The 24,235-nt window shown below is 35.4% G+C and overlaps 1 protein-coding gene and 1 pseudogene across 1 annotated transcript; one reads left to right on the plus strand and one right to left on the minus strand.

The window, feature by feature from the left end:
• Window positions 1-3,424: 3,424 nt before the first annotated feature.
• On the plus strand, window positions 3,425-5,017 carry LOC147927109 (F-box/kelch-repeat protein At1g57790-like; annotated as a pseudogene).
• A 1,531-nt stretch (window positions 5,018-6,548) lies between these two features.
• On the minus strand, window positions 6,549-9,188 carry LOC104747347 (putative indole-3-acetic acid-amido synthetase GH3.1). Its single transcript, XM_010468975.3, has 3 exons — window positions 8,729-9,188; window positions 8,504-8,605; window positions 6,549-8,239 (listed from the first exon to the last, which is right to left on the minus strand). Exons 1-3 carry the CDS (start codon window positions 9,046-9,048, stop codon window positions 6,889-6,891), a joined length of 1,773 nt encoding a protein of 590 aa, XP_010467277.1. The 5' UTR covers window positions 9,049-9,188; the 3' UTR covers window positions 6,549-6,888.
• Between the last annotated feature and the right edge of the window lie 15,047 nt (window positions 9,189-24,235).

Genomic DNA, 24,235 nt, shown 5'->3' on the forward strand with positions numbered 1-24,235 from the left:
AGGTGAAGCCAGAAACATCCTCCAAAGGCCACAAAACTCATGACAAACACTCACACACAAGCACATAAGCATTTAACAACCAAAATCACACAAAACAAGTATCTAATCGCTTAGATCAGCCGTGCCGACGCTCTCACCTTTCAGAATGACGAATCTAAATCTAAAACACATGAAATAACCTCCTAGCAAGCTCCTCTCATGCCCTCAGCCTCTGATCTCCACTCCCACGGACATATCTTTTAGAAACAGGAAAGAAACGTCACCGGAACTCATAGGAAATACTCTATTGAACTTTTAAAGCTGTAGGGACGAAAAGTGGCTAAACTCTTTCAAAAACGTCCAGTTTCCACTTAAATACATGAGCCTTAGGTTCCCAAAACCCAACGTCAACCCGTGCGTTTCACTTAAGTCATCCCGCAAAAACAGACCTGTTGTAACCACGATTGTTCACCTCAGGTTAACGAACTAATGCACAGACCAAACAATCGAAATGGCCAAGGCCATGATTCGGGTCGGCCCACTAAGCCTTATAGAAGGTTTGGAGCGGAGAGAAGTATTCCTCGAGTCAGTTTGCAGTTCGGACTCGGTCAAAGATTCCCGCAATTAATCAAATTGATTAGGACACGAGGATTACGCAGTGAATTAATTTGGCATTGATTGTAATAGACTGATATAAATACGAAAGAACGGGGACTGTAAGGGGGATCGAGAAACTTTCTCTGAAGCAATAATATTCATTCTATTTCACAGCACTTTATCTCTAAATTCAGTTCGGAATTATAACGGTGGTGGGTTCCTCCGTCCAGAAACACTTCGGAAGGAGAATTCGGTTTCAGTTCTCACAAGACCTTGCATCGAACGATGCACAATCAGCATCGATCTATGCATATCCCAAACCGGGATTTTGGTTCACGGGCATTACATCTGCATTATGTTATTAGATTTCTTACAGTTTTAAAAAAGTTTTGAATTGTTGTTATGAGCTCATATAATATGAGTATATCATGAATTGAGCCAAGCCGAGCCAAGCCGAGCAAGCTGGCTTATTTTGACACCCCTAGTTACGACCTCTGTTTTAGAAATTGCTAGGCGCTAGTCGGGCTGTCGGGCTGGGCCTAGCACCTAACGTAAAAATTAGAGATTAAACGGAGATTAATCGGGGACTAGTTTTAGGATTATTTTTTTAATTAATAATAAATAAAATTTTTAGTATTAAATATATATATAATTCTGTTTATATTAAAATAAAATATAAAACTATAGTATTATCTTTAATATTATGGTAAACACATAAAAACTTAATTTCAAAAGAAAACTTATGATTATCATTAAAAGTTTGTATATTAGTTATTGTAAAACATCATAAACTTTTAATTTAAATGTCTAAATAACAAAAAATACGTATTTGATTTATATTTGGCTCTAAAAATAATTATTATATAATAAATTAAGCAGGAAGTAATCGGATTTGGCAGGTTATAATCTTATTTTATATCTTTAATTGAATAATCGACGCTAGGCGGGGATTAGTCATTAATCGAGGCGGAGTGGGTGGGCCTAGCGATTTTGCGGGACGTAATCGGTGCTAAGCAGGGATTTTTAAAACAGGGGTTACGACTCTTTCTTTCTACAAGTGTACGAAGGTTGTAGATTAGTCGAGAAGTATGCCATTGGATTGAGGCAGTGGCTTAATGTTAGTTTGAAGAAGGTAAAAATATTTGTAGTGATAGATCATAATAATACAAAATTGGGAGGGAGAAACAAATAAAAACACAAACTTTTAACTGTGTAATTAACGTATTAATCTCAATAACTGTGTAATTTTCATTTTATTATTTAGTTTCACAAATAAAAAAATATGAAAATAGGTCACAATTACATCATTTTCTTACAAAAATAACTCTAAATAAATTTAATTTTTGGTACTGTTATAAACTTGTATTTTTTTTCTATACATGAATATATCATTTGATTAGATACCATATATTTACCTATTTCGGAAATATAATTAACAAAGATGAAAAGTAGAGTTAAAATTCAAACTCCCCATCATATTCATCACTTAATAAATTTAGATAGTAAATAGAGTTAACTAAAATTGGTAACAAAATTATCAATACCAAGAAAAATATTTATAACAAATTTTTTCTGAAGTATTAAAAATTAGAAAACATTACCGAGGAGTACTATATTATACATCATAACTGGATTTTAATTATGATTTTATTTTTAACTCATTCTTCTATATTTATCTTATTCTAAATTTTCCAAGTCTACCTTTTTAATGTCTCATGTACAATATGAAACTGCAACACTATAAATTTAAAGTATGAGATATTTATTCATTTAGTATATCTTTAAATCAAATAAATTATCATATCAATATTTTTATTGTATTTCCATATTTTTGAATTTACGCGGGAGTTTGACTTAATATTAAATCAAACATTATATTCAATCTTAATGAAGAATATAATGTAATGATTTTACATCTTTGGAATTAAAGAAAGTCATACATAATTAGTTCTATATAACATTGCCTGAAGAGTCTCATTTCATTCAGTTTTATCAGATTGCTCACTCTTTACTATTTTCATATTGAAACATAAATATGGCAGATGGAAAAAGTAATCTCAGTTTGTAAGTTTCTAGACATTCTCATTTTTCTATTCATTTTTAAAATCGATATTGATGATCTACAAACAAAGTACATTTTTATTTTATATTATTATTTTCTGTGATTCATTTTTCAGAATTTTCTCATGTAGAGTAGTTTAATTTTTATCACAAAATCTTAAAAGTACTCTCAACGTAAAATATATTCCCTCTGTTTCACAAAGAGTGTCATTCTGGAGAAAATTTCTTGTTTCACAAAGAATGTCATTTTACATTTCCAATGAGTGTTTTAATGCTAAATTTTCTTTTTTACCCCTAAACCCAAAGCTATTTTCATTGAATTTTGACCATTAATCACTTAATAAATAGGGGCAAATAAGTATAATTCAAACTTTTCTTAATTTGTGTGAAATGTGTCAAAATGACACTCTTTGTGAAACAGAGGGAGTATTGATTTTTTATGTTATTAGAAATTTAAAAGGTGTAGTTTCCATGGATATTATAGTAAATTTAAAATTTTTATTACAAAGAATGAAGAGTCTTGATTATATTAGAGATGTTTAGTAATTTGGTTAGTACTGAGAAATTTTATTTAGACTGATTTTTCAGGAATATATATTTGTGTATATATGTATATATATATATATATATTTAAACCTTTCTACAATTTATGTTTGTCGATTTTGAATAATTCTAGATTGACTATATTTTTAAAATAATATATTAATTTACAAACTAACTTTGTTGATGCGTAAAACTCTTCATTAGGATAAATATCAAATGTCAAGGAGAAAATGGTGAGAAAAGAGATTGGTCTATTCTGCTTCCCGAACTTTTGAATTCGGTAATGTCTCGCCTCATTGTGAAAGATAATATTCGTGCTTCTGCAGTTTGCAAATCTTGGTATAAAGCGAGTGTTTTGATTCAGATGAAAGAGAAGCATTTATGGTTTATGAAATACCCTTCATCAGTGTTGTAACCATAATTGTTCACCTCGGGTTAATGAACTAAGGCCTAGACCAAACAATCGAAATGGGCCAAGGCCATGATTCGGGTCGGCCCACTAAGCCCTATAGAAGGTTTGGTGCGGAGAGAAGTATCCCTCGAGTCAGTTTGCAGTTCGGATTCGGTCAAAGATTCCCGCAATTAATCGAATTGATTAGGACGCGAGGATTACGCAGTGAATTGATTTGGCATTGATTGTAATAGACTAATATAAATACGAAAGAACGGGGACTGTCAGGGGGATCGAAAAACTTTCTCTGAAGCAATAATACTCATTCTATTTCAAAGCACTTTATCTCTAAATTCAGTTCGGAATTATAATGGTGGTGGGTTCCTCTGTCCAGAAACACTTCGGAAGGAGAATTCGGTTTCAGTTCTCACAATCAATAAGGAGCAAGAGACCTTTTGAATTTTATGACCCTTCACAAGATACAACATACACTATGGATTTTCCTGAAATGGCTGGCATAACAGTTTATTACTCTAAAGATGGTTGGCTGCTTATGTGCAACAATCGCTCGTCGGAGATTTTCTTCTTCAGTCTGTTTACCCGTAAGCTCATAAATTTGCCTTTTTGTGAGACTTATAATAAATCTGTTGTTTTCACTTGCGCTCCTACATCCAATACTTGCTTAGTATTTGGGTTGGCAAATATCAATAACGACAACAATCGTGTCGCCATCAACACTTTAAAATTTGGTGAAACGAAGTGGAAGACTACTTGTTTCGAGAGTCCCGAAGGTTTTTCTACTTATCACAACAGAATTATCTTTTTCGGAAGGTCTTTTCTATTGTCTTGGTGGATTAGGCTCGTTAACAGTTTTCGACCCATTGAGTTAAGCATGGAGCGGATCTGATTTCTACTAATAGAATGTGATTTTGTTATCATATGTTACACATTACGATATAGTAACAAAAATTAACTAAATAATAGTTTTAAACCAAACCACGATGTTTAAAAATATAGTAAAACATCGTGGTTTGGAGCGGAGAGAAGTATTCCTCGAGTCACTTAAGACGTTTTAAAACATCGTGGTTTGGAACGTATTTAGTAGAAATTAAGAGAGATATTTTTCTCTTCAAAGTATCTTGTAATATTCCACGGGTGTATTCACTTAATCGTAATGGTGACTGGATTTGGGAAGAAAAAGATAAATTTGATGAGGGGTTAACAATTTTTGGGGACTTTCGTGCATGCAATTGGAGATCAGACATCATGAGCAACATGAGAAACAAGCTACTTCTATCGAAGTTACATCACCCATTGATTCAAACTTATGTTTTTGATAAAGGAGGGTATCTCCCAAGTAACTCATGTGCTCTATCTTGGGAAGAGGAAAAAAATGTTCAGAGTGTTTGGATTGAACCACCAAAGCAAATCTTACATTTTCTCTGAAGAAGGTGATGAATGCAACTTTCCAACACTTTTGGACTACAAAAATTGTGTTTTCGTTATTATGTTTTCTTTGTGTTTGGGTTTACTATTTTAAGATTAATTTTCTTTGTTTAACATTGTATTTCAATCATATAAGATTGGTGTTTATTTTTAAGAAAAAAACAAACAAAAGTATTTGGAATTTTATAACTCTAAATTTTACTAAATTCATAATTTGCCATAATCCACAAACTGCAAAACTTTAAACTCTTCAAAAAGTGTTTGGTGGGTTAATAAACACTTAAAAATGAGAATTGCATTTATAATGACTAACTAATTAATTTTGAATACAGTTAAATGTGAATTGCATTAATAATGAACACTTTAAGTTTTTATTTATTTAGGTAGATATATAATTGAGTCCTCAAAATTATACTAAAAAGTAATATATTATAACATGTTTTGACAAAGTACCCCTCACATTCCATAAAATTATTGTTGAATTAAATAATATGATATCGAGTAAATTACATTCATAATAAAATAGCATGTGATTTTGTTATCATATGTTACACATTACGATATAGTAACAAAAATTAACTAAATAATATTTTTAAACAATTATATATATAGGGCTTCGAACAGACCTATTAAATCATGCTATAAATTTATTTAAATTCGATATGAACTTCATGCAAAATGAATTGTATTAATTAGAAACAAAATACATCTATATCTTTGCAATTCCAGAACAATACATCCACATAAGGACTACCGACTAACTCCCACTCCATGGAGGTGGGGTCATAATACCACTAGACTTCAGGGTTTTAGGAGGATACTTCAATAAGTTGATACATTACAGATTATAGGTATCTGTACATCTACAGCTTTCGGAGTTTTACACCAAATCATAACATCTTCAGAACCATCACCATCACCCAGGCTACAGCCCACCGAATCCTTGCCAAGACAATGCTTCTGCTTCTACCCCTTTCCTCGGCGAGCTATTTGGCCCTGATTCACCTTTCAACGTCACAAAGTCGTATGATCGTGACTACTTTATCAGTTATCAGATTCTTCGACGTTGATCAATCTTGCAACCATGATCTCACATGTCTCAGTTTGCTTCTTAGCGACTGCCTCACAGTTCTCTTAGATTATTGCTTGATGTTTTTTATCTTTTTGTTTATGACTTTGGGGAAAGTCTACCTATGTAACCTTTTTAACTTTTTGAACTCTGGAATTTTAATTCATTTCCTTTGTATTGTTTCTGTTTGAATGAATGGAAGCCAACGTTTGTCCAAAAAAAAAAAAGGGACTACCGACTACATTACAAAATACCGAATTATGTCTTAGGAGATGAGCACACTTGCCTTGAAACCCAAACGTCTGTCGTTATTTTTCCTTCCCAATACCAAATCTCAAGAAGGGCACTAAAAATCATTGGTTGGTTGGTTCTCTTAGCAACTTGGCCAAGTTCAACTAAATTTTTGCTATATGTCTCAGTCTCATAACAATTAACTATGCAGTTAGATAAGTACATCATAAATATACAAATATATAACGCAAATCTTACAACAAATTTACTAATCGAATGACAATATTGATTTCCATCAAAGTAGACATGGTCCCTGGGAATATAAAAACTTCTCTAATAAGGATTTCTTGTCCCAACTAGAGAAAGAAAACAAATTACACACAGAGACTCCACAATGAAAAGAAAACAAAAAAACGAGAAGAAAAGAAACACTAAGAAGAAAAATATGAAAAAAAAAAAAAAAAAACTAAATCACCAGGGAGGAATCTAAATATATTACAAGACCAAAGTGCTAATTAATTTTAAGCCTTTGACTTCACGAGATCTCCAAGGAAAAAACATGTGCCTGTCCTTATCTTCTCCTCCTCTCCGGCGTCCAATGCGGTAAGGCTGGGCTAAAATGCGCCGACACAACCCTAGAATCTAGTAACTCCACAATAGGTGTGAAGTTCACGCACCTTGGTACCTTGTACTGGTTAATTGATGCGCCTCTTGAGATTGCGTAATCCATCAGTTCCTCGAACGTTCCGTTTCTTACCACCCTAATCTCCAACGGTCCAACGGAGTTGTCCGCGACTCGGCTTTGCCGGTAAACCGAGTTTAACGACTCTTCCATCTCGAGGCAGCAACGAGTCAGGGTCTCATGAGTTGGTTGTCTTCCCCCGTCCCTCACTAACAACTCCCAGTATAAGACGTAGTGGCCGGGGATCGTGCTTGTGTCTGCGTAGCTAGTGTACTCGGCTACGCGGCTCCCGCACTCTTCATGAAGCAGCCTCGATGCGTTTTCCACGGCCTTTTGAAGCTCCGACTCGTCGGTCTTGTCGGAGTCGATGCTGAGGAGGACGTTCTTCCTCCTCACGAAGTGAAACTGAGGTGCGGAGTTGTGGAAACCTGTGACTCTGAGGATGTCACCGACTCGGTATCGACAAAGACCCGCATAAGTGGTTACAACGAGTTCATACTCTTTACCGATCTTTACATCAACGAGTTCAACAGCCTTGCTTCCCCCGAGAGGGATAAACTCGAAGTAGGCCATGTTGGGCATGATGGTGTAAGAGACTTCTGACGGTTTGCTCATTGGGTTAAGGTTCAAACCAAAGTAACACTCGGAGGAGGCATACATGGTGCAAGCCATCGGAAGACCGCCGCTATAGTATTCCAACGTTGGAATATACTGAGCCATGGCTCCAGTTACAATGACGTCAATGTACTTAGTGTTGGGCCATATTCTGGTGATGATTCGTTCCCAATTTTCCGACTTGCACTCCTGACGGATGAACTCCGCCAGGGCAGGATCCGGTTTAAGAATTCCGGACATGCATTGTCTTATAGACCGGTCAGTTATCTCGGAGTCGAGACATCCAAACTCGATGTCATGGGCGAAACGAGACCAGTGGAGCTGGAGGAAGCGAATTGCACGGAGTAGACCAGAGGCAAAGACTGCGCCAACGCGGAGGACAGAGAGGCGGTCAAGGAGGCCACAGAGCATCTGAGTGTACATGCTTTGAAATGAGTCGGGACAAAGTATTGCTTCGTTGGGACTTGTGTAGACGTTATATGGGTCGTATGGTCGAGACCGGAAGTGTTCACTCTTGTAGTAACTGGTCAAGACTGGTCGAGCCGGTAGCCCACCCGGTGTCTTTGTTTCCGACTTAACGAACAAGAAGTACAATCCTTTTCCTTTGTCTAAACCTGGCACATACCTGTTACAGAAATGAGACAAAATTGTCAACGCTTGGAAAAATGATAAATAATGTATTAACAAACTCATACGTCACCACATATAGTTTTTTAGTTATATTAGAAAATTGTGTTCTGTTCCGCATTCTAACCATGCAATATTTGAGTTGTCTTACCTAATGATTGAGCTAGGTTCTAATCCATTTCAATCTCACGGTAACTTTTTTTTAATGGAAACCAAAAAAGAAATTAATGGTAAAAATGTTTTAGCAATGGGAATAACTTACAAATTCATGACAGGCATGAGGAGACTGTAAAGAAGTTGACGACGACCAAGCTCTTCTCTGATGGTCGGCATGAGCTTTCTCTCTCCGGCTGAGGTTCCAGAGCTGGAAAATTATAAGCAAAATTAATACCAATTCTAAAGTTTTACGAGTGTTATCGGTATATGGATTTGAATGATTTAGAAATCGAAAAAGGTAAAAGTAGGAAGCAAAGTATGGTGAACGAACCTAGTGAGGAACTCAGAGATGGGATGGGCAGATAAGATGGGAGAACGGTCTCCATCAGCAATGCGTTGGATTTCCGGCTGAAGATCTTCGTAGGTAATGACTGGAATCTTCGTTTTAAAGGTATCACGGTCGGTGGCGCCGCCTAGGTTGAAGCGGCGTAGGTACTCGGTGTTTGAGTTACGAGCAAGAATCTCGGCGAGAAGGTTTTCTTGAACGGTGTCTGCGTTTCGGGTCATTTCCTCGATGAAGCGGAGGGCTTTTGCGTCCTTTTCACACGCTGGAGGTCCTAACGGCGAAGAGAGGTTGGAATCTACTGCCATTTTTTCAGTCTATTTGTTTCTCTTTGTTTTCTTTTGGAGGGAAAAAAAAAACAAATAAGGAAAGAGATATTTAGGATGAGAGGAAAGAGACAGAGAATGAGTTTATGTTTTGTACTTTGGTAATGGAATGGATATGTTTTGGAATGAATAGCCTGTTGGGGTATTTATATAGAGGAAGGTGAATAAGCTCCTTAAGTTACTTCTTAAGTGCCACGTCATACGGCCAAACAAACGTTGGCTTCGGACAATAACATCAAATAATCTAAGTTTATTACTTTCCAATCTCAACTAAGATATTGCATGCGCTCCTCTCTAAAGACACTAAACACTTTGAGTTATTACAATTCAACGCATTGAATACATTTTTATGTGCAATTGATGTCTTCATCCTAAGTTATATATATATATAGTACAATTTCACGACTTGAAGTTACCATAGTAACCTATATATTGTTTCTCAATATGATAGAAACGTTACATTACATAGAAGATTGGAACAAATTAAGAAGCAAACTTGACGAGTAAATATTGGCTGAACTAGAATATAGTAAAGAAAGTAGCTTTGTTAGCGTCTTCACATTTTAATCGTGATTGTAATAATATTTGTATAAAAATTGATAGGGTGGACTGCGGACCGTGGTAAAAAGAAACTGCAGAGAAAAGGTATATATGTGTTATATGGTGAATGTATTATTTTTATAGAATAAAAAGTTATCTTGGATATTATTGCGTAAGACATTGGACGTGAAACTCAAATATGACATGTGGAAACATAAATAAGATATACATAATTATGAATTAAAGTCGGTCTTTTGACAGGAAGGAGACTGGAAAGACAGTTGCTGGAGAATTTTGTTGTGGAGGAAATATAAAACTAAAATAAGTTTGTACTAATATTAAAAGAAGAACACAAGAAATGAGGCAAGAAAGGAGGGGATGTTGAAGATGAAGGGGACATGTAGGTCCAAGAGAGAACGTCAACATGGCACGATGGGAGGAGGTCGCATGTGGGGTTAGGCCGTAGCCATGTAAAGCTTATACCACCTCACCACCTTTGGTCTACGCGTTTCCCATCTCTCCCAAACTTCTGCTTTATTTGTTTATTATTTTATTTTTTTTTGTTTAGGAGAATATGGTAGTGGCGGCTGTTTTACTCTGAGTTACCGTGGTTTGTTGAAGGGCTTATTACGCTTTATTTGTTCTTCTTGAGAATTAAGATTACAAAATATTATCAATTGTAATATTCCTTTTATAGGTTCGAGTCTTTGTATCATTCTCGGCCAAGCATTATGTTGAGTCTTTTTATAATTTTCTGGAAAATAGCACAAAGCCGTATACAGTATATTTATCCGGAGTCTACAAAATTATTCAAACTCTATTTCTGATAAGCTTGGAAAATGTTTTTGAGTTCTCAGAAAATCTAAAAAAATTGGTTTGAAACGATACTTTTGGGATGGAATATTAGACCTCAATTTTTTTTGCATTTGAGATTTTGAGGGTGTTTCTCACTGAGTCGAATCATACCTTGTGCATACGGAATTTATTTCTGAAGGTCTCAAGAGGTAACTCTCTTATATGGTGTGGTGCGATCATGCACATGTATTTAAAGTAAATATTAGGTACCATCCTGCACATAGTGAGTAAAATTATTATTTGAGACTTAAGATTTGTTTGTGTAAAACAAAATATATAAGTAAAGCTCTTTTCGTTTACCTGTGAATTATGTGAACTTGAAAAAGAATTTTAAAGTAGTGTAGAAAATTTTGATGTGTTTTTGTGTTTCTAAAAATCAAATTCACATATTTTATGTTTTACATTATCATCTACATTACTATGCCATTAAATAAATAAATAAATACTTTTTAGACTAATCGATTTAATTTGACTAATCCTAAATTTAAAAAATGCAATAAAAAAATGTATAAAAGTGGAATAATTTTTATTATTATTTGTGAAATGTAATTTACTTCTAATAACTATATATGTTATGAAATTGATAATTAAATATATTTCTGGATTTTAATTGTTGATTAAATCTTTCATTTAAAAAAACTGATAAAAAGAATATTACCTTATATATGCCAGTGACATATTCATGTAAATATTAATGAGATGTAATGTCATTTATTAAAAAAAAGCAGTGGAGATATGTAAGTGCGATACATCAGCTTTTTTTGTGAAAATGTTTCTCTATTAATATATATCCCTTAATAAGGGATATATGTATATTAAGGCTTAATCTATGAAGAGACAATTGTAACTTCAATCCTAATCACTTCATCACTATTCGCCTAACGTTCCAAACAACAATCCACCACATGTAAATGAGATTAACAAAAAGGATTCACCAAAGCGTGTATTTTCACCGTAAATCTGGTGCACCAAATCGACAATTCAATATTTTTGGCCCATTAATATTTTCGCTAGATGGAAATCAATCTATAATTAATTCGACTTAAGAATAATGATTTCCTATATATATATATATATTATTCATATAATTTGATAAAATCTAATATATGTGCCCGATGTCAAATCCGTGTGGTAATCATCCGTATGCCTAGGCCTAGGCGTGATTTAATCTGTTAACAATGTTACATCTATGGTTAACTAATTATTCTTTATTAAAAAAGGATAAAAAATTAAAGAGAATGAAGAGAAACGAGAAACAAAGCAGCCTGACAAAAGGGAAGTGTGTTGCCGTGTTGGTGGTCGAAAGCAATGGTCTAATGGGCACGTGAGACAAATGCCTAAATTCCATGCATGCATGCTTTCTTGCCTCGCCATTTCCACTAATAAAGATAGATTAGTTCTCTATAGTTTGGAGGCTTATGTTTTGCTTCACTATACTCAATAGTTCCCGCTTCCAACAAGTTCTTCACAGCATTAACACCTACTTTTTCATTTTAAAAATTAGATAACATTAGGTCTTCCTTTACTCATTTTGGTGGCCTTTGAAAATTAACAAGTTTGTAATGGTTGTAAATCTATATCACAAAATATTAAGAACTAAATATCCACATACAGTCGTCGTGTTACATTATTTTCTTGTACTTTCTTTAGACCCGCACGTACACGCGGAGTTTATTTATTTATTTTTATTTATTTTTTAATTTTATTTATTGTAAGTTTCGATGAAATAAAAATATTATCATTTAATATTTGACAATGGTCGAAAATATTAATGGGCCAAAAATATTGAATTGAAAATTTTATAGTTAATAGGTTTTCAGGTCCGTTGGCATTCTATTACTCTTCCCTAAAACAATGTACGTTCGCGAAAGCAAAAAGACAAAAATAAATGAAGAACGTGAAACGATAAAAAGAGTGGTCTCCAAACCAAAAGTCGAGTCGACAAAATCAATAAGATTCAGCTGATAATCTCTCAGATAATTCCGATTTTCCAGTTCGAAAACCCCGTTTTAGATCCATCATCAATATGTCTTTTTGGATGTTCCGATTTCGTCCTGAATTGGTAAGGAAGGTAATACTTAGAACTGTTCTTTCTATTTCTGATTATAGTTCTATAACATTCATGAACCAAATGGAAGATTTTGGGATGGATGTCGATCGACTCTAATGATAGTGTCGATCGACACCAACAATTTATGGTTCGACCAAATTATTTTAAATTGTCGAATTGGAGCGGTTTGGTTTAAGTGAAATCTCCAAACCAAAGTATTTAAAGGAAAAGTCGACCTATGGTCGTGGGTTTTTAGAGTTTGACCGTTGGAAGGAGCATTTTTGCAAGGCTTAACGATGTTTTCGGTCTAGTAAGTCATACTCCTTTCGATGCTAAATTCGAGACTGATATGTTACAAAAAAATGATTACATATATAAGAGTTTAGCAAACTTACATTATATTTTTATCAAAATTTAATTTAGTACCTTGTTTGCTATTTACAGATGGAGGACTCATCTCTGTAAATATACATCTTGAATGTCTCCGTTTGGTAGGTGGTGTATACTCCGTATTTGCTAAATGATTGGACAACGATATCTCTTGCAATGGGTTTTCCAATGATGTGATCCCAATATTTTCGGTTGTTCCTGATTTTGTGTAACATAGGAGTTTAATTTGTTAAGTAAAACTCAAAAGGAAGTAAATTATTTATATTCAGTTGTTAACTCTCTAACACAAAACTTATTTGCAAATTCCAGATTGATGATTCTCATCTTGAAATATTGATGTGTTGATCTTGAAATATTGATGTGTTGGTTTTCTCTTGCTTGGTGCTGCACGCTGGTCAGAATTGGGAAGACATTGTAGGTTTGTAACATCTGACAATGCTGGTTTTGATTTCAATAAATATGTAGCAGTAGAACCTATTAAAATCTAGACTATTAATTGGAGAGTACACTTTGGAATAATAAAAAGAAAAAAAAACAAGTATCTCATATGTTCAAGAAGAAGGGAAAAAAATCAGGGCAAATAGGTAATTATATTCGGATGCTGTAAATAAGTATTTCAAAGGACGCGGATCTAAATTGTTTGGCCATAATCTTATTCGGATCCCGTAAATCTTGCAAGTGTATCCAAACAGTGTCTTCCTCCCAAACCTTTAATTGAAATCAAATCCAAACGACATTAGATGCAATCATATATCAAACAAAATCGGTAACTACTTTAATGCAATCCCTTATCAATCTCTCCCATATCATATCAAACCGAAAATAACATCAAAACATTAACTAACAATATTTTTTGTGATTGTATATAATATTCTTCATTTATCTCAATCGCAACAACTCATTCTCAAAAATTACCATATATGTTCGGCATTTAATATGATAGAGTTCAACCATTTCAAACAATTAAGAAATATACAACTGGCCATATAAAATATATCAATCATCTCAAACAAAATCGGAAACAATAATATTGTAATCCCTAATCATACTCTCCAATATTGATTGCATAGAATATTTTTCAGTTCTCACAATCCTAAAAACACATAACTTAAACTACTATAAGTATACGGCGTAAACAAACAAACACATCAAACTTTAAAATAGATAGATCAGAAACTCACCTTAGTAGAAGAGATGGCCGCCACCGATGGTTTCACTCATGTCTCCGAACTGAAAGCCTTTAAAACAACATGGGAGATTAGAGTGAAGATCGTTCATACATGGAAGCAATATACTACTTACACTGGAGAGACAATAGAGATGATATTGGCTGATACTGCAGTAAGTTTTCCTTCTTTTGTATAAACCTTTCCACAAATTTTTTAAAAGTTTTAATTATCTAAAATATGTATACTGTTTCATGTTAGGGTACTCTTATTCATGCCATGGTTAAGAAGAAACAGTTGAACAAATTTCAAAGGCTTATTATTTTTGGAGAGGGGAGAAAAGTATAAAACTTTCAACTCACAAGACCATCAGGAAATTTTCGGACAACCAAACATCCATACAAGATAAACATCATGAACTCAACCTTCATACCCCGTTGTCCTTCTATGTCAACCAAATTTTATTTGGATCTAGCTTCATGATATATTGTGTTTTTATTGGGTTTTAAGAGTTCTTTTTCAATTAATTTGTTGCATAATCTTATCATTCTAGGTTGTTTTAGGAGCATTTGCATCTAGTATGATGTTTCTCAAGTACTTGGAGTAATCTCATCACTTTTGGAGGATTTGGACTTGATTTGGTAAAAAAGAAACAAAGAAAAATGAAATAGAGAAGTGGTAAAAGTTCAGACAGAGTAGGCGGCCAAGTGAATCGGGAAAAGCATGGTTGAAACTCTTCTTTGGTCTCCTCCTACGGCCCGGTCATGACTGGAGCCCCTTCTCACATCAAATTTCAGATGGAGTAAGCGGCCTAGCTCCTACGGCCAAACCGTGGCCGAAGCTTCCAATTGGTCTCCCTCCTACGACCAAGTTATGGCCGAAGCTTCTAAACTGCACAAGATCAGGAAGTATGAGCGGCCAAACCATGGCCAAAGCATCTAATCGGTCTTCCCCTACGGCCAAATGATGACCGCTTCACACCATCGGCCAAGCCTTGCTCGGCTCACTTTCTCGGATGGAAGAACATAAAGAGCACGCGGTCTACCCCTACGGCCAAACCATGGCCGAAGCATCCACACGACATTCTCCCTTCGACCAAGACCACCTTGTAGCCGCCTATTCTGCACTTGATCCAGCTCTGACCCGGGTTTGATCCGGTTTGTCCTGGGTTAACCCGATTCCTTTCTATTTTCCTATAAATACATAAAACCTATTAAGAGGAGAATTATCTTTTGTTTGGCAATTTTTAGGGTTTTTAAGTTTATTTATCAAAGTTTATTGGATCCTTTGTTTATTTTCAAGTTATTAATAGTGATCTCTCTTATATATCTTCTATTCTACAATCTCTATGTATGATTTCACAAAGATTAAATCTTTACTTTTGTGTGATCATAACCATGAGTGAGTAGTCTTATAGAGTCTTTGGGTTTTGGTAGATTAGGATGATTTAGGAGTTGGGTTATGGAGTTTATGGTTATAATACTTTAGATCTTTGCTTATTAGTTGCTAATAAAGCTAGATCAGTCTTGACCAAATTTCATGCCCAAAAGGTGTTTGATGAAATTTCTGAACCAAAACTTTTAAGTGCTTTGCATTCTTTACCTTTGGAAATTGTTGACTAGGGTGCTTAGTGGCTAGATAGACTTGATTGTAATGCTTATTGATCATTAATTGCATTTGGAAGAAGTTAATGATTGATTGATTAGTAAACAGATTAATTGCATGCAAATGTGTTAGTCTTGCTATTGTTCTATTGCCTAGGGATCTTGCTTAGTTTAAGTTGTTTGATACTCCATAATCCATCTCTTATTTCACTCCTAATCAATTACCTTAACCCTGATATTCTCCTTTAGTTATTGTTGAGTTGATTTTCTGTTTCCTTCTTGGTTTATTTGTTGAGCTTTTTACAATTTATTTGCTTTGCTTAGGTTAAGACTGTTACAACAATCATCTCTTGTTTAAGGTTAGATTAAGCAGCTTTATGCATTCCTAGTGTGTTGATTATTGCAAATTGTAGATTGATAATTTAATTGAAGTAAAAATACTACATCACTTCATACGAGAACATTCTCTCAGAAGATGGTTTGAACGAACACATTCTTATAGGTAAGTTTACTATATTGTGTGGGAGAGATTATATAGATATATTGATTATTGTTAATATATACTATTAATTGGATGGATTATATTCTCCACTTCAGATGTTGTTGGTCAGGTGATTTCTATTGGTGAAATGAAAGCATCATAGCTCAATGGTAAACTGAAAAATAGATTATAGGTTGGTTTGCGAGATACCAGGTAATGAGATCAAAAACACTAAACTTAGCAATCATCAGTGTTTTATAATTCTGAACATATGTGAATGCAGTGATCAGCATTTGTCATGTACCTTTTGGGGCGAGTTTGCAGACAATATGTGGACATCATGTCATGATGCAAATGATTCAATGGTCATATGCTTAATCTGGTGTGTAAAGATTAACACCTACAATAATATGTTTTAAAAAACTCTTTCGTTTTCCACCATCAAATAATGTGATTTTTATGTAATAAAATACAATCCTTTGTAGGTGAGAGAACAATTTCTAATGCTTTCGATATGTCATTGATGTTAATCAACCCAGAGTACCATCCTGTTCAAGATTTTGTTGAGAAGTACTATTTTAAACTATTTATTTCCAAATATATATATATATGCTTTTTATTTCAACTAACTGTGTTTATATTTATTATTGCATAATGTGTCCCTATTTATTATACAGTCTGCCAAGAGATGATTTAAAAATAAATTTCGGGACAAGAAACTGTAGTTGCTTAAAGATGTCAAATGAAAAGGATGATTATATCAACCAGTTCCCATGAAGCACAATTTCTGATCTTCTCGAAGCTACAATGGTAAACTAACATTTTAAGAACTCTTCTTTAATATAAATTATATTACTGATTTTTGCAATCTTATTTTAGGACGGGAAGTTTAAAATACTTTGTACTATCTACCACATCGACATGGAATTTGGCTGATACTACTTTATCTGTGTGAAGTGTAAGGGAACATGCTTTCTCATACCAAAAAATGAGAACAAAATCTTCACCAAAAACAAAAAGAGTCTCTGTGAGTGCAAGGCTTGCAACCAAGATTTTTTAAAGGTTACATGCAGGTAATTGGGTTCACTTCCTCATATTTGATTTTTTTTTTTAAATAGTTGTTCCGTGAATTTGAAAAAAAAACATTATTTGTTTATGTGTGCATATCGTATTTTAGGTACAAACTGGTTCTGGATGTCATGGATAGCACTGGTGAGTCGAAGTTTATTCTCTTTGGCACCAATGCTATGAAGGTAGTTAACCAAACTTCACTAGATGTTTTAGGAGGATAGTATGATGAGGTAATACATCTAATTAAATATTTATAGTTTACTACAAATAGAAACGTTTGCATTCTTAGTTTTCAATAGTAAGTATTAATGATTTATATATTTTATATATATATTAAAATGTACAGATTCAAGATCCTACCATTATGCCTACACTTTTGCAAGCATTGGTAGGAAAAACTTTTCTATTTCTTGCTTCCGTAGAAACCTCTAATGTAGAGGCTAAAGACTCTTACAAAGTGTCATACATAGAGATGTGTAATAATACATAAGTTGACAATATTGAAGAGTTTGAGTGCCAGGCTGATCCTAGGGATGTTATATCTACTAAAGTTCAGGTAATTAATTCATACTTAATTTCTGACTTTGAATGGTCATTACAATAATTATCGAAATTTGATTTTGTAGAACCAAGATTCTTTGTTGAATGAAAATGACATTGGTACATCTATTCCAACACCTTCTTCAAAACGGAAAGAAGATTGTAATGAAGATGCTACAACACAGTCATCAACTTTGAAAAAGATGTGCCTACCATCAATTAAAGTAGCCATTGAAGAGGCTATTGAAATGTTTCCTACCAATGCTTGCAAAGAGCATTCCCTCCTTTCTTTTCTGGAATCTTTTTAATGGCTTCTTTGATTGATGGTAGGCACATCGAGCATATTGGGCTCGGGATTAAATATATATGTCCAGAAAAATCGGATTTTTCTGACTCAGCCAGTTTGGGTAATAGGGTTTTTTTAAGTTTAGTCCGATCAGGCTCGGGCAGAACCAAAAAACCCTTAAACAAATATATTTTTATTTTTTTGTTAACATTTTTATTTGATTGAAATATTTGATTAATTATTATTGTAAATAAAGTTTAAAACCCTAATCCTAGTTTTCATATATACTTAAAAACCTTACTTATTACTTTTAAAATCTTTATCTATGATTTCTATATCGTTTTATCTGATTCAAGTATAAAAATTATTTAGTTTTTAACTTTTTCTTTTAAATTAGGTTGATTTTAGTGAATATTGGTGACTTATATGAATTTTAATTGATTCGTTTTATAATGCATTTTTTAAACATTTCTTTTTAAGATATGTTATAAATTTATAAGTTTAATTTTTTCTGCAGGAAACCCCGAAAAAGCCTTGTAACCCTGATAATGCCGAGCCGGACTTTGAAATATATACTTGAAAATATTTCGGATCAGACCAGACCAAATTTAAATAAATATGGGCTTTACAGGTTTTGGACCGGACAAGCCCGATTGACATCCCTAATTTGTATACATCACTAAAACATATCTCATATTTTCAGGATCACAATATTGTTAGAATACAAAAACAAAAAAACTATATCGTTATTTTATTTTTCCAGATAAAATAAAAATATTTTATCAGCAAAAAAGTAAAGATATCAAAAACATGTATAAATATCATCTTAATCAGTGTGTATTCTCTTGTAAACAGTGAGCTTTCGACAAGCTAATACAGATAGAGCTTTCGCGATTCCAAGAGTAGTATATAATAGTATTAGTATATACTATATAGTAGCATAAGATAATATATATACATGTTTAAAATTGTGCAAGGCAAAATAGTTAACGGAGGAAAACCAAAATCGTTAACTCTTGAAAATTTCTCCAGCTTACATGTTCACATATAACAACACGATTCAAATACATATCTGTTTTAAACCACCTGTCGACGATCTAGTATTTTATTGTTTTGTTTTCTAATGAATATATGTATATTAGCAGTCCATATATTTCAGATTGAGGTCAACGTTTTAGTTATTAGAGCCGGAGGTTTCCTGTTGGCTGTTGCATTACAAAGCATGTTGCCGTTATAAAAAAAATCAACATTACGTTAACATGTAAACAGTTTTGTAGGTAGAAAGATTGATTAAGAACATGATAATGAATCATTATTAATGATATTATGCAAATAAACAAAATATTATTGGTGCAGACAGGAGAAACTAAAGAAAGGAACCGTCACACCGCCATTAAATCTTCGGAAGATTTGGAGCTCGTGGACTTCGAATCACGTGCGCGCTTCCCTTTCCTCTCCCTTTCCTCTTCGTCTTGTTTTTGTATTTTCTTCACCATTTCATTTTTATTTCCATTTTTAAAGTTGCTTATTCTTTAGTCTTAGTTGCAACGGAAATGTATTATATTCTAGTTTTCTGAAAGGCTTTTTTTTTCGTCTTCGATAACTCATATAGGTTAGGTTAATTAGGGTAAATTATACTTTTAATATAGCAAGAAATGCATCTAATAAACCGGAGCCTCTAGCTCAGGCGGTAAAAGACTCTTAGCTGAGGTACCCACTATCACGAGTTCGAGCCCCGGCCACTACAGTATTCACATGCTGGCTGCAGCGTCTAGGAGCCGACATGTGGAGTGCCATTTAGCCGTCCACGTGGCTAGTCCAAGCGAACTGATAGTTTGTGTTGGTGCGGGATTCAGCACCCCTGACATACCGAGCTAAACCAGAAATATTAATTGACTATTTAATCGGGAATCTGATTAAAGACCTAATTAGGTCATTTGAAGCCAAATCGGACGAGGCTCAATATTCGAGGAAGAAATCGACTTCCACTTCTTCGCGGCGGCCGACTCAAGCAATAAGGCAGTTTTCCATATCTGACTTCATCCGATAAGGAAAGTTAATATACTATGTAATTTACGAGCATGTATAAATAAGGGGAGACTTCTCCATTGTAATCCATCCAGAATCGAATACAATAATCAAGTTCTCCTCTTGTTCTTAGCAATAAACCCTAATTCTTTTGAGTTCTACTTCTTTACTTTTAATTCCAAGGCTTAGATCTACTTTATAGATAGATAACCCTATTGAATTTGTTTCCCCCCTTAAACAAATTGATTGTGGAAACCTAGTTTCTACAATTGGCGCCGTCTGTGGGGACGCAAATCGTCTCTAGAAAAGTTACTCTCTAAGAAAATCTCCCTAAAAAGCCCTGCAATAATGTCTTCCATCGTCAACGAAATCCCCGAAGCAAACCGCACAACCTCCAGCATGCCCGATCTCACAGGCGTCGCATCCACTCAGGATAGCGTCGCAACACAAGATGGCGTTTCGACCAGGCCGGTCATCGCCGTGTACTCTCGTCACCGCGTCAACGCAATGACAAACTCGGCCGAAACCTCCGCTGAACTCCCAGTCGGGGTCAGATCAGAAGGGGAGACCAGCCAGGAAGCAGGGCGAACTCGAGAAGAGCCAGTCAACCTCGACACGGAGCTCACCGATGAACAACCCCTCAACGAAGAGGATGTGCGCGTCACGGAGCAGCAGCTCGGCGCACAGAACGGGAACCTCCCTGTTCATGCCACGCCAGCGGTCCAGAACCCGCAGGTCGTTTCCAACGAAGAGGATGTTCGGCTCCATGACGAAAGAGATCTACCAGATGATCTCCGATACCAACCGCAGAGTCGACGCCGTTGTAACCCAGACAACCCCCATCGCAAGTCTCTGCCGGACAATCGCCAACACTCAACTTAGGCGGTCTCACTCGTCGTCTCGCCTTTTCGGATTTCGGACGCACAATTCTAGCGGAGGAATCCTCCCCCTCAGACCACGTCGAGTATTCGACCGACGAATCCGAACTCGCGGATACACGAGAGCTCGGCCGCCCCGGTCCCCCGCCTCGCGAACTCCGGACCTTGCCTCGAACTCGAAGAAATCAAGTCGCAGATTAGCGGCATGAACACGCTCCTCCATCGAGCTATCAGCACGGCTCCGGAGATCGATAGAATTGTCGAGGTAACTCGGCAGTCATCCTTCACTCAACGGATAACGCGGGCTGCCGTACCGAATGTCAAGCTGAAGCTTCCAATCTACCAGGGAGACAAAGATCCGGTCCAGTTCATGACATCCTTCATGGCGACCATGTCAAAAGCACGATTCACCGACGAACAGAGGGACGCCGGTTGCTGTTAGCTATTCGTCGATAGCCTTTCCGGCCCTTCCTTGGTATGGTTCACAAGGCTCGAGCCAAACTCAATCGACAACTTCGACCAGTTGTCCAAGGCTTTCCTCAAGAATTACCGAATCCTCATCGAACGAGGCGTGACAAGTTCGGATCTCTGGGAGATGGCCCAGGAACGAGGAGAACCCATCGCCAGCTTCTTGAACAGATTCAAGGAGAAGCTGACAAAGGTCAACGTCCCGGAGGACGCTGCAATGGCAGCCTTCAGAAAGGGCCTGATCCCTGGATCACCATTACGAAAGGACCTCAACATCCGGGAACCCAAGGACCTTGACGACGCACTGCATCGAGCTTCCAGATTCGCGCTCGATGAGGAAGAGGAGGCTCAAATAGCCGCAAAAACTAACGAAGAACAACCGTCGCACCCCCCCCCCCCCGAGGCTAAAAACCGGGTCGAACATCACAAACCCCGCAAGCACCACGAACCTCAGGATCGAAAAAAAGGTGTCATCCACGCAGTCTCCGTGGCGGATGACCAAGACAAGCAGCCGTCTGATCCGAAGGAACTCTACTGCGACTTTCACATGATCCCCGGTCACTTCACACATGAGTGCGTCCACCTGAAGAATTACTTGTACGGGAAGTATCTCTCTGGCGAAGTCGAAGCTGTCTTTCAGCCAAAAAGTGTTCGCGGAGGCAGAGGTCGCCGTGGGGGATGGCGTGGCGGACGATCTAACGGAGGCCGCGGTGCAGGTGGCGGACGAGGCTACAACGGACCACCCAACGCAGTCCAACAGCCGGCCAATCCTACGAAAAGTAATTATGACCTACGCGACTCTTCGAATTCTGGGCTAGCAGATGTGACGCAAACGACACGTGTCATCCGAACAATTTGAGGCGAAATGATGCAGAGATCCGGGTAAAATCAATTAAATCTTTATGGTTCAGATCGGATATTCTCTTTCCATAGTTCAAAACATTCGAATTAATTCCCGAATATTCAGAACTGGGGGGGACTAATTGTTGGTGCGGGAGTCAGCACCCCCGACATACCGAGCTAAACCAGAAATATTAATTGACTATTTAACCGGGAATCTGGTTAAAGACCTAATTAGGTCATTTGAAGCCAAATCGGACGAGGCTCAATCTTCGAGGAAGAAACCGACTTCCACTTCGTCGCGGCGGCCGACTCAAGCAATAAGGCAGTTTTCCATATCTGACTTCGTCCGATAAGGAAAGTTAATATACTATGTAATTTACGAGCATGTATAAATAAGGAGAGACTTCTCCATTGTAATCCATCCAGAATCGAATACGATAATCAAGTTCTCCTCTTGTTCTTAGCAATAAACCCTAATTCTTTTGAGTTCTACTTCTTTACTTTTAATTCCAAGGCTTAGATCTACTTTCTAGAGAGATAACCCTATTGAATTTGTTTCCCCCCTTAAACAAATTCATTGTGGAAACCTAGTTTCTACAGTTTGATATGTGGACCACTACTCTGTCGGATATCCGATAGCTAACACATAGACCCCTGTCTTGTTGGGGAGCATTGAGATACCTGGGTTATAAAAAAAAATGCATCTAATACTCCTATGAAAGAATCACAAACAGTTTTGCTAAATATCATTCATCAAACCATTTCAAGAAATTACAATAATAATTACACAAGATCGTCATTTAGGATTCATATATTTTGTTATTTATCTTTAAAAAGTTCAAATATTAGTTATGCATTTACCAATATATATATATATATATATGTATATTAGTTATGCGTAAAGATTCATTTGGAGTGAGTCATCTTGAGATTCAGCTTAATGATTTTATCAAAGACTGAAATATTGTAAGAAATGTTTACATGACGCTTGAGCAAATATATAATACGCCTACTAAAACAACTATGATATGTTTGATAATATATTGATATTAATGTTTTTTTGGTAGAAAAGAACAATCCTAAAGCATAGAAAAAATAGCTATGAAAAATACAAAGAAGCCATTGATAAGATGGCATGCACGACCAATCTTAAAACAATAAGGGAAATTTCCACTTACACCCAATTTCTTCTAAAGTATTGACACTTACACCTACTTTCTACTATCCCTATACTTTTCTTATGTCAAATTACAACTTACACCCTCTAACTAAACTAACATTCTCTTTCTACTTTTTTTTTTCTTCTCATCTCTCTCTCTAACTTTTCTCTTTCTTTTTTAATATTTTTTTTCTTTAACATTTATATTTCAGTTTCATTACTAAATTTTAAGTTTAGTAACTTTAGTTGGTGATAAACATACTAAATTTTAAGTTTAGTAACTTTAGTTGTTGACAAACAAAAAAAAGTTAAGTAACTTGTAAATAAATATTTTTTGCACCTTTCAATATTTTTTCTTTCCACAAAAAAAAAAATTCATGAATCTAATCTAAATCAAATACAATTGAATTGGTGTTCATAGCCAAATCAACAATTTCTAAGTTCAAACTAAATTAATTAAATAATTTAGAAATTAATGAATTTATTTAACTAAAATTTCAATATGAAATATATTGTTTTTCCACATACTTTAAGCTTAAATTAGATGCATGATGGATTAACAAAATATTACATTCATAAATAGTTATCTATTTGGTGACTTTTAAGAATACTTTGATTTGTTACCAGTACCCCAAAATTCTATTAGTATCCACATGAACATGAATATATGGATTTGATGTTGTCGATGTATCATAAACCCTAAATCTCTAGAACCCGCAAATTCAGTTGGTATCCACATGACTATGAATATATGGATTTGATGTGTTGCTAGTACCATAATTATGGTCATGTGTTATGGATTTGATAACA

The sequence above is a fragment of the Camelina sativa genome, chromosome 15 (genome assembly GCF_030686135.1).
Source record: "Camelina sativa cultivar CO46 ecotype springtype chromosome 15, ASM3068613v1".
Taxonomy (NCBI): domain Eukaryota; kingdom Viridiplantae; phylum Streptophyta; class Magnoliopsida; order Brassicales; family Brassicaceae; genus Camelina; species Camelina sativa.

Bases quoted from the DNA above. Each gene is read 5' to 3' on its own strand.
- LOC104747347 (XM_010468975.3), bottom strand. From the start codon at position 9,048: ATGGCAGTAGATTCCAACCTCTCTTCGCCGTTAGGACCTCCAGCGTGT. The intron at 8,606-8,728 runs GTTCGTTCACCA...ATAATTTTCCAG, and splicing joins ATCTCTGAGTTCCTCACTAG to CTCTGGAACCTCAGCCGGAG. The intron at 8,240-8,503 runs GTAAGTTATTCC...TTTCTGTAACAG, and splicing joins CTCATGCCTGTCATGAATTT to GTATGTGCCAGGTTTAGACA.